The 17440-nt window shown below is 39.6% G+C and overlaps 1 protein-coding gene across 6 annotated transcripts in view; it reads left to right on the top strand.

The window, feature by feature from the left end:
* The window catches only part of ERC1 (ELKS/RAB6-interacting/CAST family member 1), a 270885-nt gene that overhangs the window by 205209 nt on the left and 48236 nt on the right, over positions 1 to 17440 (top strand). For all 6 annotated transcript variants that reach the window (XM_041398556.1, XM_041398557.1, XM_041398558.1 and 3 more), the window contains one exon: positions 8578 to 8722. In XM_041398556.1, coding sequence (XP_041254490.1) covers positions 8578 to 8722 — 145 coding nt within the window. The remainder of the gene's footprint in view (positions 1 to 8577; positions 8723 to 17440) is intronic.

The raw sequence follows: 17440 nt of genomic DNA on the forward strand, positions 1-17440 counted from the left end.
TTATCTTCAAAACTCATCAGAAATTGCTGTAGTACCCATTCAAACAAATCTGCACTCTGGGACTGCAAGTAGCTACACCTGCTTTCAGACCCGGATCTGAAAAAGGAAATTAAATGAAACCTCTCAGGCCCCTTCTGCTGCAATTACAGAACTAAATATATCCAAATTTTATCCATAGCCCCTGACACCTGCTCCATTTCTGTCCTCAACCCTTTCAACAACTCCTGCTTGTTTAGAAACACTTTTTTTTGGCACTACTTAAGCAGCAGTCATTGGAGCTACCAGGAGCAGGAGGCAAAGTGATGCCCCTCAGTGTTTAATGAAACTGCTTCCAGCTTCTTTCTCCCCTGATGCTGCTATTCCTGTCCTTATCCAGACACTTGGCATTTCTTGTGCTCCTTTTTTAATCCCTCTCCTGGGCAGCAGCAGCAGCAACCAGAAAAGACTGAAATACAGGTATAGTTAGGGTTAGGATGGAATACAGGTCAGTGCTAGTGCTGCTGTTGTTACTACCACCAAAGCCCAAATACATTTAATTAAAAAGGTCCGACCTTGAAGAAAATATTTCTTTTGAGAAATCAGACAAAGTGTTTCTGGAAGAGAAGCTTGAAAAATGTACAAAAGAACCCTCAGAGAAGAAGGAGTGGGAAGTAAGGCAAGGCACATCCAAGTTGATACTCAGATAGGCAATAAATAATGAAAGCAATCCATGGCTCTGAAAGAAAATTTGTTGAAATGGTACATGTGTAAGAATATTTAGATGTTTGTAAAAGAACAATAAACTGAAGTAGCTTTACACATCTGGTATGTAACATGAAACTGGATGTCACAGGGATAACAGCAATTAGTGAGAAATAGATTAATATTCAGAGCTGAAATGTGAGTACAAGTTGTTCAGGAAAGCTAAAAATGAAAGTAATGGTGTTGTATTTTAATTATAATGGAGGTTTTGAGGAAATAAAAAAAAAGAGTATAAATTATAGCATTACTTAGAGTCAAAATAATGTAAGGATCAGAAAAGTTACACATAGAGAGTGGATGGTTATTCATCCTGTTATGAATTTTAAGCATAATGTTGTGTTAAATGTAAGTAATGATGGAGAAATGTGGTTTTGTTGGATGTATCTATTTATTTGATACAAATCCGAGAAACTGCCAGGCTTGTTAACTTAGTAATGACTAGGTCACCAAGATGTAATGGTGTGAGACTTCAGGACTGTAATAAGTAGTGATGACACTACAGAAGGAATCATCACCAAAACTGACTTCAGATGTAGTGATCACAAATTGATAAAATTTATATTCAAAGAAAAAAACTATGATAGAAAAGTGAACTATTCTGTTTCAAATTAATAGACTGAAAAATGGAGACTACTAGATAGCAAGTAAATTGTTCAGAGGAACACAGGAGGTTCATGTAGAGGAAGCAGGGCATTTATTTAAATCAAAAGTCCAAAACTGTAAGGTCTTTGCATCCCAAACAAAAGGGGAAAAGTTTAAGAAAGTTACAAAGCTGTGTGTCGGTGTCCAAAAAGGGAATTGATAGCAGCCTTAAAAATTGGTTAAGAGAAAGAGACATTTAGGGAAAGCAGAAATTGTAGGAATAAAGTGAGGATTGTGAAAGCTCCTGCTGAATGAGACCTCCCAAAAAAAATAAAAATAAACAATAAATATTCTTGAGCCACTTCTCCAAAAACATCAGGAAAAAAAGTGGAAGCACAATGCACTGAGAATAAGTGTAGTACGAATATGGTTCCAAAACTAAGTTAATGCCTTTGCCTTGTTTTCCAGTGAGCTGATAAAATACAGAGGAAGGCAGGTATGATCACCTGTCAGAATGTCAGCCATGGAAATGAGACAGATGCAGAAGTGAGATAAATTATACTAACCAGAAATGACATGGTAGTGATTTAGCAGGGAAGTAGATGTTCTGTCTGATTTGAGTATAAAGACTGGATAATTTTCTTAAAACAACTGTGTTATAAATCATGACTAGAGTTTTTCACGTGATCAGAAGCCACAGTAAGATTGCAGTATTGCTGTCAAAGTTTGACTGATAAAGCTGAAATTTCTTTCTATGGTCTTTCAACTCGGGCCAGATTCACAAAGACATCAAGACAATTGTTTTCACTGTAGTAATTGTGGTTGTTTGATATGTTATAATCAGTGTGAATTCCATGATTCATTTTCCATTCTTCCATTTTGGCAGTGCTGGCTGTGGCAGTGAAGGGTTTGACACTGTCACAGTGTCAGGAAGAGCTGCAGCTGGGCAGTTCCTCCAGGGATGAGGAACCTGCGGTCAGATCTGGGTTCCTGGTGTTTATTCAGGGTTTTAACTGGCTCCTCAGGCTGCAGGGATCCACAGCCAGTGGAGGGGCAGGAACCTGGAAATGGGAGGGCAGAACCGTCTCTTGCCACAAGAGCCTGTCTTGTGTCAGCTTAAGCTGATTGTGAAACCACATGCTAAGCTAGAGCTCAACCTGAGCTTGACCATGTCCCAGGAAAAGAAATTGGAGCTGCCTTTCTTATAAGGTCAGTTTTCAAAATCTGGTGGATGTATTCTGGTGGCCTCTGTTGTCTCTGTGGATGAAAAATATGCCTTGAGTTTGTGCTCTGTCTGCAGTGCTGTTAAACTGCAGATGAAGAAAGAACGCCCGTTTCAGGAGTTCCTTCTCACAAAAGCCAGCTCTGGGGAGCTCGAGAGCCTTGTAAGTACTGCTGTCTCTCATCCAGATTCTGCACTGAAGGCTGCTAAAGCAAGGAAGGTTGTCTTCAAAAAAATTCTACCCTTCATAGGGGACAAATCTCCCATACCATCAGGTGACTGGGTTGAACGTTCCTTCTGCAATGTGCCATCTTGGGGAGCTTCCACTCTTCACAGGCACCTAGGGAAGGCTGATGGGCTGTCAGTTTAGCAGCTGTGACATTCAGCAGCCAGCTTTTCACTGAGGGATTCATCAATAAAAATAGTTCAGGAAATTAGTAGTGGGTTTGAAACTTCTCTGTAAAAGTGTTAGATTTTTTTCTAGATATGCTGGCAGACACAGTCTAAGGCTGCACTGCAATTCTGAGTGCTCAGAGCTGAGACATGAGCAGGACTAGGAATTGCAAATTTTTACCTCTGGTGCCAAAGTGATAAAATTAAGATGGAAAGCTTAAGTTCAAGAAGGGGTAAAACATTGATGGAAAAGGTAATATAAGATATTTATAGGACTACTTGTGACTTTATCAAACATGTTGAGGGAAAAGACTTTTAAAAGCACTGCTTATCAATCCTAGTAAGGAGTTCTGTGATTTTGGACAATTGGGATGTTAGAGAAAATACGTGTAGGAAGTCTAGTCTAAATATCAGTATCTTTTTTTTAAACAAGGACAGTACAAGTGGTAATGCTTCCTGTGTCATGGAATTCACATTGATTATTATCACACCATTCTTATAATGGAAAATTAAAGGGACATCATTTTTGTGATCACACAACTGTATTCACCAAGAGTTTGTATTTTTATCTTGTTTTCCAGTTGTGGTCACATGTATGCAATGACATTGAAGAGACCAGTGGAAAGATGTACATTCAGAAAGCTTCAATTTGCTGATAACAAAAAATTCTCATTTTCCTCTCATTTGGTTTGCTTGAATTCTCAGTTTCTGTTTAGTAGCTTTAAGAGAATGGACCAGAGATTAGAAAGGCTGCTGATTGATGTGCCAGCCAGGCCAGGCAAAGGTGATGTGCTGATTTAGGAAACAAGTACTGGAATGGAAGGAGTGTAGTATTATCCCTTTTGACTGAAGATTTAAGGCTGTGCTTTGGAAATTCATTTTCAACCTGAGGTTTGATTATTCCCAGCTGTAATTAAAAAAAGCAGGTAGTACCTATTGCCAAGTTAAATTTTTTTCTCACTCTCTTGCAGTAAGTGGTAGCTACTGTTTCTTTTGGATAAAAGTTTGCTCACTTTGGGATACTTCAAGCTGCATCTTAAATGCTGCAGAAATTACAGCCAGTGCAGAATTTGGCAGCTTGCATATTAAGTGAGTTATTCATCTGTTAGCATCGTGAAATGTCATTCACTGGTATAATTGCCTTTTTCAAGGTTACTTTTAAGAACCAAATCTCGATACCCAGAGCTCTGCAAGGACTGTCTCCTCCCTGTGAGGTACTGGAAGTCAGAGTTTCTTAATTTTCTGAAGATGTTCTATAACCAGCAAAAAAACCAAAAAAGTAGGAAAGAATGTGGAGTTCAGAACTGCTGTAGTGGCAGACACAGTTTATGATGAAGAGGACGATGGATCCAGGGCGTCTGGCCCATTGAATCAGTGGTTTGGTGTGTTGTACTCCTAATTACTTTCTAAGAGCTTATTGAGTGTGACCCACCCAAACCCTGTCATTCTGCTAAACTCATGAAATTACTGAATGCCATATCCCAATGCTTTTATGTTCTTGGCTCCTGCCTGTCTGTCTAGCTCTCATAACCCTACAGTACTGAACCCAAATTTCTCTGCCTGCGAGTTCTTTCTGTTGTTGTCACATCATGGGAGGGTTTTTAATTCATATGCAAATAATACAGTTCTTATTGTGATGGTGATTCACCAGGGTAAGTCTTACAAATGTCTCTGATAGGAAATCATTAAAAGCTTTTAGCAGAATTTTCTGTAGGTTTGGAGTAAATGCAGTGGACAAAAATCAGACAACCAAAACAAGTCTTTTATGAGTGGCATCTCTGTGGTTCTTAGTGATTGATGCCCTTACCGTGAGTAAACAGCTCATGAAACAGGAGGATCTTTCCTTGTGTACTGAAGGCACAACAGCCATAATTACAGTTCATCTTAATATGCAAGGATGAAAGTGCTGGCAGCTTAATCATTGCTTATGGAAGTGCAACAGTCTCTGTTGGAGGAGCTCACTGGATTGCTGTGAGCTTGTGGCTACCTGAGCTCTTCAAATTTGTGTCACTCTTTTAAATGCTTTAGTTTAATGCCAGTCAGAAGGAAAACAGATTTGATCCTATAAAGGATGATGGAATAATCCCAGTTCTTCCATGACATTAAAATCAAAGCTGCTGCTGATATCAATATTGCTTTCATATTATCTCTTTCACACTTTCAGAAATACTCCAGATATGAAGAAATTTCATAGTTTGAAATAAAATTTTATAAAATATATTTATAACATTTCTATATGGAATAAGTGTTCTCCCTGACATATGTAGGCATATTCTTTTAATGAATATGTATAGTTTTCATGTTCTGAAGCATCATTAATTCAGCACTGTTTGCAGCCTGTTATTCTTTCTAATTATACAACTGATAAATATGCCAGTGCTATGACCCTGGGAACAGTACTGCAAAGTACAAAACTGCTTTTTAAAGTTCACCTCCTCTTGTGTTTTACCAAAAGGATTCTTCTCCTTTTCTGGGAAAGGACTGTGAAGGAATGATGTAGTCTTCTGAAACCAAGTGCCATAGAAACCCGTTTGAAGGCAGCTTGATTCTATTAGTAATTAGTAGTAGTGTAATAGTACACTGTTGCCAGTTATCTTCCCCAAATCAGACATTTCTATTCAAGAGTTGAAGGAGGCATGTATTTGCACAGTATTCTTTGTGTTTGTTGTCAAATCTCTCTGCTCTGCTGGCCTGTAACTAATCTGTAGTCATGTATTTTAAAAAGGCAGGCCCATCTTTCTTTGCATTATTTTTTCAAGACTGCAAACAGAGTAAATAATGCTGATATTGATCTTGAGGTTACATCTACCACTGTCTCTTAAGAATTAAACCTACTGGTCTTGATACCACTCCAGTCTGTATTGATCATGATCTACATTCAGTGAAAGGCTTCAGTGTAAATAGAAGGAAAAACCTAATCCCCTTTTTTTTGGTCCAATTTGGAGTAAAACTTGAACATGTTCTCCGTGCATTTTTCTACACAGTTGCCATTTCAGGTTTCCTTTGGTAGTATTCAGTCTGTTACAGAGTCTGCTTTCCTCTTGTGAGGCATGTACAGCTCAGTTCAGGCTACAGAACCTGCTGCAGTGGAGAGATAAATAGGCAGTTTGCCCCTGCTGAGTTGATGTTGGCACAGCTACACTAGTACCAGCATCAGAAATACCTGAATTAACTTAAGTGAACTGTGTCTGCTCAGTGACTCTGGCCCTAGCCAGCATTTGAAAACATCAGCATCCTTGGGTTGTGCAGCATGTTTTGCCTGCTTATGAGAACTTTTCAGGACCTCCAATGTTGTGAATTGAGGAGAAGCATTTTGCTGAAGAAGCCAAGCCTGTGGCAGTGCCTGAGCTGCCAGGACTGACTGCAGCACTCCTGATGGATAGGTTTGTTCACGTGCTGCCACCACCATGCACACAGCAGCCCATTTTCTCCTTTTTGCCACATCACCTCTCTCACAGCAAGTTCCTCTGGCCTCCCTGGGGATAGAGCTCTCAGGAAGGGAAATAAATCACTTTTGTAGTGCTCTTCAATCAGAACCCTTGTCTTTTGCTTGGTAGTATGCCCTTTTTATTGTCTTGGAATCTTTTGGCAGTTGCAAGCTCCACTGAGAGCAATAGCTTGCCACTATAGACATGTCCCTTCCAGCAGAGCTGACAGTGACACCTGCACTTCTCCCACATGCAGCAGTTTACGTTTAGCTTGCTAAAGTAAAAAATGCAGCTACAATGCACATATCACAGGGTATTTTTCTTACTTTTGTTCAAACTTCACTCTGTTTCAGTTCCAGAAAACAGTCAAAAAGCCACAGTGGCTTTCACCCCGCTTCTTGACCAGCACCCTCATCTCACAGCACAGCACTGAAGTTTTGGCCAGTAGGAAGTTCTTTTCTAAGACATGGTGGCAAGGATTTTTCAGGAAAAAAAAATTTAAAAAAAAAAATGGACTGCTATCCATATCTCATTTTCCTGGCCTTAAGAAGCAGAGATGGGCAACAAAGGATTTGATTGCAGGAGGTGTACAGCTTACATGCTATTTGAGGCACCTCCAATTTCCATACCAGAGTAATGGCTCCACAGATAGAGTTACGGAGATATTCTTGGCTCTGGTCCTGAATCATCAGCAAGGATTGTGGGCTTACTATTAAAAGAATAAGTGTTTCTTTATAATCAAAACAGATTACTCTAAAGAAAGTGAAAATGACCAGAGCTCCAAGCCAGCCTGTCTTTCCCAGGATACCGATAGCTGGAAAAAAGCAGAGGTCATGGATCATGTTCTGTCACTTCACCCTATTGGTATTTTTCATGTTTCAGGCAGACATCCAAAACTGGATACTTTTCCATAAAGCAAAAGCAGCAGAAACAAAATGGCAATAATAACACACCCAATTATCCATTGTTCCCACACCTACCAAGATGTAGCCTTGACACTACATCTGTGAATCTGATGTGCACCTTTCCTTTCTTCTACTCTTTGCCTCCATTAAGTCACCAGAATATTTGTATTTCTTCATAAATACAAATGTATTTAGAATACTTCATGATTATCCTAAAGTATCTAAAAAATTTGCTTTACTTTGTGGTATTAGATTTTGAAAGGGAAGCAATAATATTTTATAGATATGATCTAGGCAGGATCCAAGTACTCTCTACACTGTATCTGTGAGATTTTTGATATGCTGGTATTTCATGTAAAGCAAGCTAACTCTCTTGGACTGTACTAGAAACACCTGTGTAAACCCAGAGAGAAATTCCACCCACAGAAAGTCCATTGTGTAGTCCACTGTCCTGTCAGATGGTGAACAAGTCTGTCTGTTGAAACTCATCTTTTCCTCTTAAAACATGTGATTTTTTCCACATTTTTGAGACAGTGGCTTAAACTGGGATTCTGATATTAAACTTCTTGATATTGAATGCTGCAGCAAAACTTTAAGTGCATTTGCAGCTTTATTTTTAGATGAAATGTAGGTAAGAAATGCGTTGTATTTGTTTTGTCTTTCATCACCACTCCTGCATGATGCCATCTTTCACACCACCACACATTTAGGACACCATTTTATGCCTTCTTTGCAAGGTGATAAGAGGTGAGATAAGCCAACACTACTGGGCAAGAAGGCCAAGGTTTTCTTTGAAATCCTGTTGCACATCACCAGCTAAAGATGAGAATTAAGGTGGAAGGACAGAAAAGGTCGCTTTCCCTAACATAATCAGTCCTTTGGCTTCCTTTGAGAACTGCTGTTTAACTGTTTGGATGATTATTTGTCTCTTTTCTTCACAGTATGTATAAAATGTTTCTGAATTCTATTTGTAAGAGTTTTCTGCTGCAGGGAAGGAGTATGGGAAAATGTTCAGCCAGAGTAATAATAAATGGTAGTTATTAGAAACTGAGGTGAGTGAGAGGAAGAACATAAAGTGTTTTTCTTACCCTGTAAGCTGCAGTTGGTATCAGCACAGTTGTTTACGGGGAGGTGTGTGTGTCTTGACTTCCTATTCCACCAACAGACATGTAGCCCAGACAAAAATATTTACTACTGCTTTTCAGAGTTGCACACTGGTATAGCATTTATGATATGCTCAAATATTTGTAGAGGGGTCCTCTAAGTTTTGCAGGATAATAATGTAATTCATTTGGGTTATTTTCAGACAAGAAGCCCTTCTTGCTGCCATTAGTGAAAAAGATGCCAATATTGCTCTGCTAGAGCTTTCATCCTCTAAGAAGAAGACTCAGGATGAAGTGGCTGCACTGAAACGAGAGAAGGACCGTCTTGTGCAACAGCTCAAGCAGCAGGTGGGTACAGGAGGGCTAGGAAAACTCCAGTTAAAAATCTGGTATGGGATTATTATCTTGATTCATGGAACTAGTAATGTATCATCCTGTGATATGTTAGAATGGAAAGTGCATAAATAACAATTTCAAACTAGCTACTGGACTCAGCATTGAGGGAAGTTTCTTTGTGTCGCTGCCTCAGTAGTAAATGTGTGATAGGATGTATTGGAAGTTGGGAATGAAGAGGACATTGGTTATTATCCACTACAGGCACAAATAGTCACAGATATAGGGAAAAGTAGTGATACTTCTCTTGGGGGCTTATATTTGCCTCTTTTGGGGAAGAAGCCTATTTGGAAGGCAGTAGAGCTCAATATGAATGCTACACCACACAGTCTCTCCTGTGATGGTCTCATGCTTGTGAGGAGATTGGTCCCTTCCTATTTCTGGCCTCTCCTATTTCTAAGATCTTTCTGTGTTGGCATAATACTAGAAAAAGTGTGTTTCTGTTAAAGCATTTAACATTATGTTCCAGTACTGAATGCAATGTGAAAAGTACATTGCCAGTAAAACACAGAGGAAGCAAAAGGCATCCCTGGCAATAAGAGATTTAGGATCTGAAAAAATCTGTGTAGATTTTTCATTTCAGCACTTCTGGTGGGTTTTCCTGAGTTATTCCCTTGCCACATTCCTCTTAATAGCACATATGCTGCTGCCAATCCAGTATCAACTTCTTCAGTGCCACCATTTCCATCTTCATAAAATTTTATGTGTAGCATTTCATCTGTCAACCAGATGATTTCTGTTGCTGTCAGAGAATGTAAGACAAAACCAGGTCAGCATTGTGATAAGGGATTTCTGTGCTTCTTCCTTAGCAAACACAAGTAGGTTATTGGCCATGTTGTTTATGATAATTATTTGTGGTTTCATTTAAGAACAGTACTTTTGGGGGTTTTATGTACCAGCTTCAGAACGAGCTAGGAGTACAGATTGCAGTCTTGTATTATTTACTTTTGAGCAACAGTTGTAATTACTGTCACTGCTCAGCCAGGTCATCTGCTAAAACAGGAATCAGAAGTGGTCACAGCAATGACAAGTACTTGTTTTGTTCATGTAATTGTTGATGCAGCAGCTGAAATTTATGGTACCACTCATTCCAAGAGAAATTAACATCACTTCTCAGTTCTTGTTGTCCTAAGCTTAAATTCAGGTGCTTTCATGCCCCTTGCCCTTCCATGTCTCCTTCTGATTATCTTTTGTGAGTAGCTGGAACAACCTGTAGTATTTTGTGGTGAGTTTTTTTCTGCTGAAAATTTGTGTATACTTCATTAACATATTAACATTGTGCCTATCTGTAATGACTTAGATTTTAGGTAAATAATTTTTTTAAACATTGTAGTTCCTATTGTTATCTTTCAGTGCTGGCAAGTCTTACAGTATCATAAATTCTTCCTAAAAAGACATGGCAATTTCCCTTAAGGATACCAGTTCTAGGTGCTTTTCTGTGTATTTGTGGGATACTTAATTTCCCAGATAAATGAAAATTGCAAAGGAGATTAATTTGAAATTGTTCTTGGTATGTAGTGAGACCAATTATGATCTGAGGTTGGAGCAATAGTCCTTTTTCAAACAATTCATTGGACTGTTGAAAAGCCTTTGAAGATTCTGGTTCCAAAACTGCAATCAGCTATAAAGACTTGTCACTTTTTAAGATTGTTTAAGATTTTAATCTTAAAAATAATGAAGAAAGCAGAGTAATCTCCTCAACACATCTGTGCTATGGGTAGTATAAATAAAAGTTTTATGTGTTGTATAAGTATAAAATCACAGGTATTCTCCAGTGCATCCACAATCCCCAAGGCAGAATGAATGTTTACATATAAACAATCTAAACTATATTTAAAGTATACCCGAGAAATATTTATGTGACCAAACAGAGATTTGACACATCCTCCCTAAATTCTATCCTGTGTTTTAAGGATGTGTCATCTTATATCTGGGGTTTTTTGTGTGCAGCTTTCAACACATTGATAGAAAAACTCCTCATTGCTTATTATAGGAGAGTATTACTCACCACCTCTATGAGTTGCAGAGAATCTAAAATTCCATTTATTTTTTTTTCAGTGCCAGTAGTTTTGGTATGTACTTTATCTGAATAAATTCAAATCACACCAGCTTTGACAGCTCCAGAAATAGGAGATGGGTCAGAAGAGATGGCTGTGAGATTTTACAAGATCTTCATTACTGATGTAGTCAAGGGAAATCTCATTTTTCCACATGCTTTGCAAATATTCTGTGTACTTGGCCCTTGCACTCCTCTTCAGTTGTTCCAGGTCACCAGCCTCATATTTTCCAACAAAACAACTATGCTGCTTCCTCAGTTTAAGCCTTCTCCACATGGACCCTTTTCTGCATCTTGAGAACAAGGGTCTGTCTGTGTTTGCCAGCTCCACAGAACCATGTCACCTTTCAGGAACTTCCTAAAAGTTCAGTGGTAATTCTTGAATTCACAGTAGAAATTGTAAATGAAAAAACTTTCAGGCTTGCAGATGTGTTGAACACAGCTGTTCAAGGAAGGCAGTGATGCCACGAATCAAGATATTCTGGAAGACTTTGAAAAGCAAAAAACCAAAAAAGTTTATTCAACCCTTCAGATTCAGAGCTGGGATCCTGACCTCAGTCATTCGTGTTTCAGAACTGTTGAGCTCCCTGATAAGTATTTGGTATTTCAGTCCATCCCATTCCTAGGCAATGCTCAGGCTTTGTGGTGGGAAAGCAGCTCTTTCAGTTGGTGGTCAGACACAGCTGAGTAGAAGATTCCCATTTCCACGTGCGTAGGATGCACACAGAAATGCTGAGCAATGTGGGAAGGGGTGGTTTGTGGGAAGAGCTGTGCATGCTGTGGTACCAGCAGGGCTGAATCTCTCTGCTGGCTGGGAAGAGCTTCTGACAGGGTGCTTTGGGAAAGCAGTTTCCTGACTATGCTGCAATAGTGAGTGTGAATGGATCCAAGTGTGTAGGATAGGATTTGGATTGGGACTTTTCTTGTGCTGGTTATCATTGGCTGACTTGCTGTTAATTGACCTTTCTTAGAGTGCAGAAAGGTACAACACTCCCAAAACAAAAACTTGTTCCAACGACTGCCTGTGATTTTTATTCATTTAAAAGTATCGGTGAAGACACATAGGTTCATCAAGGGAAGGGTATCCAGAATCTGGAGGGCTCTGCTGTCATTCCTTGTGCTATGTCCTTTCCCAGCACTGTCACATTCCTGATCGTTCACGCGGGAACGGTGCTGCTGCACAGGAGAGGGAAGGAGTCCTGCCAAAGACATTTGGTTCTTTAATTTCTCTAAGTATGTGCATTAAAGTTAGGATGAAGAGAAGCATTTTGGAAAGAGGATATGGCATCAATGTTGTTTTAATTTAGAGTTTCTAGGCTCTGAATTGCAGGAATGTGCCTCAATACAGAGCCCATTTCCTAATGAGGCGCTCAGCATTGACCAGGCTCTCCAGTAAATGCAGCTGCCTGTTTCATATTGGTTGTCAGTTTGGATGAGGGATTTCCTCTATCATCAGACAGGCAGGGCCATTGCAGGGCGAGGGTCACCAGCTAATGTGGTCCCAATTTATTCCTCCTAGGGCACTGTGTCTCTGTGGGTAGCTGATGGAGAGGCACTGGCTGGGAGCCTGCTGCTCTGGAGGGGCTGGGCTGATGCAAGAGCTGGAGTTGTGTAACCAGATCCAGATGTGGTGTGGAGAGGGCCCTGCTGGGTGTCACACCGGGCTGACAGGGACCCAGGGAGCTCTGGCCTGCTTGGTGGAGCACAGACACTGCTCAGCTGTTAGGAAATAGCTGCTTGCCATTCATCCCTTTCCTCATCAAGCTAAGTTTTAATATCAGCTTCTATTTATTGTAACAGAGCAAAGCACCACTCCACAGTTTTCAGTGGTAAAGGGAAGGCATATCTGAAGGGGCTGAGGTTTTCCTGTCTGTGGGCTTTTAGTCTTAAACAGCTGGCATTTTCTGCTAGGAGCTGTTTGTAGCAAAGACTGTCATTTTTTGTATTTGTACAGTGTGTAGCAGAGTGGGTGCCTGACTTGACCAGCATCTCTGTCACTGCCATGCCATAAATGTGAAGTAGTAAGTGTTAAAATTTTTAGGAGGCTCTGAACAGTATTAGTGTTTTCTGACAGCTTGGAGTATAATTCAAATGAATTGTTTGTAAATAGTCATATGTACTTATTTCATAATTATTATTATTATAGCAGAAGTTACCAGGGACTGGCTTGACTCAGTGTTGCTGATGACAGGATCTCAACATTTTTCTTTGAAATCGTGCAGCCTCAGGTTATATTAATATTACATATGTTTTATTATGCTGCCTATGCCTAAATCAAAGTTATTTTCAGATCAGTTCCATATTTAAGAATATGTTGAGTTTTCATTCTATACTTCAGTATGCTTAGAGAACCACCCAGCTTAAGCTTTCTCCATGTATTTCATAAATACACATTTTCTTTTGTCATGCAAACTATTAATGACAAATAGTGAAGAATATGGGATCAGGAGAGAGCTCTCTGCAAATGAGTTGATTCATCCAGTTACACCTGTAATCTGTTCCTAAAGACTTCAAGTGAAGGAGACTTCAGACCTGGGAAGTCTTTTTTATACCTTATCTGTCTTTATTATTATATGTAATGTCCCGTACTGCAATTTAAGCTGATTGCTATTTTTTTCTATTAGGGGGATAGGAAAAAAAATATTTACTCCCTGTCATGTTCTTGCCATAGACACTCTTGCTGTTCACTCAAAAAGAGCTCTTTTCTATTTTAATAAAGGGAGTTAAGAAGCCCCATGCTATTGTAAGTGTGGGTTTTGTATTCAGCCTTGTCATTAGAGGAATCTTTAATACCTGTTGTTTCCTTCTGCTTCCATATCCTCATCAAGACTGTGCCTTCCTCTGTGGACCAGCCTGAATTTTAGGGGCTGTTATTTAACATTCCCACAAATAGAGAGGAATTATTTGGCAATGGTCAAATAGCTAATAATTGACTGGTAATAATAGTATTTATGCAATATTGAATATACATTTCACCTAAACAAGCAAGTACCAGAGCTGTTTTTTCTGTGCTGCTTTGTGCCTCTTCCCCGTAAGATTTTGACTGGTTTTCTTTATGAGGCCAAGTTACTGCAAAGACTGGTCTCCCAAGTAAATGTGGTTCATGGGATCATGAGGAACTGTAGATTCCAGAGTAGCTTCTCACATCAAAAATCATATTTTTCCACTGTTACTTGTTTCCCTGGAAACCCTGCACACTGACACCTGACACTCCTCTGCTGTGAACTTTTCCAAAGTGAAGTTCCACTGGCTGGAGTCATTTCTGTTTATAACGAGAGAATGTAAAACAGGTCAAAGGAGACTGACAGGCAAATGTTTTCCTCTTGCTGCTGTGAAGCTGTATCAGCATGACCACACTTCTGGCAGCTTTAGTTACCACCCTGCCCAGTGAAATAACACAGATTGTGGGGGTGTGCAGTTAGTCTTTGCTTTACCTTAGCTGCCCTGATTTGAAACCATGTCTGATGAGAGTGATTACCCCATTAGCAAGGGAATTTCTTCTTCAGGTGACATGGATACAGTCACTGCAGATAATTGCTAAATGTGGTGCTGTTTTGTGACAGAGCCCCTGTTGTTCTCTGAAAGGTTCCAGCAGTTCAGTGAGAGGAGGCACCTCTCAAACCACTGTCAGAAGGGAACTTAGGAAGTCTGGGCTTCCTAAGACAAGTATGTGTGTAACTTGTCTGAGTGTGGTGGTGGTGGCTTATTTATAGCTGAGGAAGAAAAATTAATATTTTAAATGAGTGATGAGATTCAGGGCACTTGGATCTGTCTTTGTTTATTGATCTCCTTGCCACAGTCCCCATGTACTTGCAGTGGCAAGAGTGCCAATAGATGTAAAAATGGGGACAGAAAATGTGATAAGGAAGTTAAGAACAGGCAGAGGAATTTGAATGTGCCGTGCCAGAGTTCCTTATGAACTGGCCAAATAGATGTAAAAATGGGGGCAGAAAATTCCTGTGATAAGGAAGTTAAGAACAGGCAGAGGAATTTGAATGTGCCGTGCCAGAGTTCCTTATGAACTGGCCAGAACAGAAGGTACTCTGAGTTCTGGTGTTCTCTGGATGCCAGGTTAACCAATTTGAAGCAGGAACAAACAGATTAATGTACTTTGCCAGAAATTTTTCAAGGAATAGTGATTTCAAGCATTTCAATAACCATGGTCACTTGTAGTAGACTTGTTACATATGCAGTGCAGTTTCAGCCTCACCTGTCCACTGCATGGTCTGTGGAGTCAAAGCAAAGTCACCTTTTTCAGGTTCTTGTACCACCAGTGTCTGGAGGGTCACTTGCAGCTTTTCAATACTGGCTTTTATATACAAAGGTGCCAAAATATGTAGTTTTTATAGCATATTCTTAGCTGTGCTGCCAGTGTAGCTGGCATGTGAGCAGGCAGAAGTGGGCAAAATCACTCTGTACACTTCCTATTCAGGAAGCTGTTGGACTAGAAACAGAAGAAACTTCTGGCTGAAGTGAATATATATCCACTAATTGGCTCTCATCAAACATTGCCAGCTGTCAAATTTAAGCATTGTGGCTTTTGTTGAAGGCCTGTAATGCACCCAGATTATCAATCACAGCTCTGCTTGCTCTGCCAGGCTTTGCTCCTCAGTAATTGTTTCTGTCAAGGGGGAGTCTCTGGCAGGAGCAGACCCCTGCACCCTGACAGCAGCGAGCAGGCACAGAAAGCAAGGCTTTGTCATGCCCTGGAGCACAGCACTGGGAGCCCTCACAGATTAAAAGAAAGCACCTTCTCCCTGCCATGTGTTCCAGACTTTTTTCCCATCATTTTTAATCATCTATTAGCACAGTAACAGCACTCAGTGCAGCATCAGCAGTCTTTTCTGGGGCAGCATTTAATCTCTTCCTCACTGAAAAAGAGGGCTTTAAGATTTATAGAGGTATTGAGGAACCCAGATGACAATACAGTATTTGGTACTTTTTCTTTCTAGACATTTGTAATATTTTTTAAAGTGCTGTAAGGACTAATATTTCCCAAGCTGGAACTCAAATTTCAAAAACTTGTTTCACTCCATTAGAAATATTCCTCCATTTATTGAATATATTAAGATTTTCAAACTCTAGTTTTAGATCTTTTTAATTGACTAAAAATTCACACAAATAAATTTAAATTAATTGATTAATTGCCATCAGCATTTAGTGCCACCTATACACTAGCTCTCATTCAAGGCTTATGGACTCCTATAGGAAATTATTTAAGCAACGTTGCCTCTCTCTAGAAAATCAGGATTGCTGGACAAGGCTAGGTTAGCAGTTGAGAGATCCTCTATCCCATCCTGTATGTGACCAACTTGATGGTGTTGGATATCAGGAAAGGTTGTTAGATCTCCCCTGGGAGAACCAGGCTTGTTAGCACTATTAAAGAGGTGAGAATTCTCACTGAGCTTGGGCTTCTTCAGAAGACTGCACTAGAAGAATCTAATTTGGGCTTGAAAAATAATAATTTCTTGGTCTGTGAAAAGCACTGCTGGACATTGGTGCAGTGTAAAAACAGTGACTGTCTCTTGACATCACAGTTGTACCATACAGTGGTTTCCTGTGGTTATTGTGGCCCAAACCACTGGTCTGATACACGATGGTCTTCAGTTAAATAAAGAGAATATAATAGAACAGCTCTCTATGATACATACATTCAACAGAGTATTTATGGAATTCATTCTGTGTCTTTGCTACAAATATTATGTTGAATATAGTTTCTGACAATATTTGTCTTAGCTGATGGATCATGAGATAGATGCAAAATCTCAGAAAGTCATTTAGAGCAGCTCAGGATTGCCCATGGCTGTTCATTCAAGGAATACAATTATGGGTACATCTTCTTTTGCTTAACTCCCATGGTTTGTGGGGTAGCTGGGAAGGACCCATGGATGACTGCTCCTGATTGTTGTCCAGTGGCAGGATGTGCCTCAGGGGTAAAATATTTGAGACTTTCCAACCACTGGTCCTTGTGGCTGGGCTGGTTTGGCATCAGTCTTGGTATTTGAATTGATGATGTCTGAAGGATGACCAGAAAATAAAGTGAGTTTATGATTACATTTAAATTGTATCTTTTAGACCCATTGTTTAGGGAACTCTGAAGCGTTGGTGACAGGAGAATTCCACTTAAACATATAAAAAGTCTTGACAAGATAAATCCATGAATAGATTTTCTTTTGTGAAGAAACAGAAATTTCACACAGAAATTTCAGATTCAGGAAGATTTTTAATTACTTGCTTGAAGATTTTGAATCTTGGTGAAGATGGGTGTGTAAACATCCTTACAGGTATTTCATTGATTGGATGCAGATTTTTCTGTGCCAAACAATTCCTGTTCATCTGGGCTGTTTTACCTGGCAGTGACAATTGTCTAGGAGACACATGTGTCCCTTTAGAAAATACCCATTCAAAATGTGTTAGCTTGGTACATTGGGCTTATCTCTTCCTGTATTTAAAGGTATGATTCTTCAGGCAGCACACAACACGTGGAATGATTATTAAACCTATACAGTAAAACTGTATTTGTGGTTACTTGTCTTTGGATGAAAAGCCTAACAAACCTGTGATATTACCAACTATCATATATAAAACCCAATTCACACATTGATAGTCAGTTAAAA

The sequence above is a fragment of the Onychostruthus taczanowskii genome, unplaced genomic scaffold (assembly GCF_017590055.1).
Source record: "Onychostruthus taczanowskii isolate IOZ18803 unplaced genomic scaffold, ASM1759005v1 scaffold15, whole genome shotgun sequence".
Lineage (NCBI taxonomy): Eukaryota > Metazoa > Chordata > Aves > Passeriformes > Passeridae > Onychostruthus > Onychostruthus taczanowskii.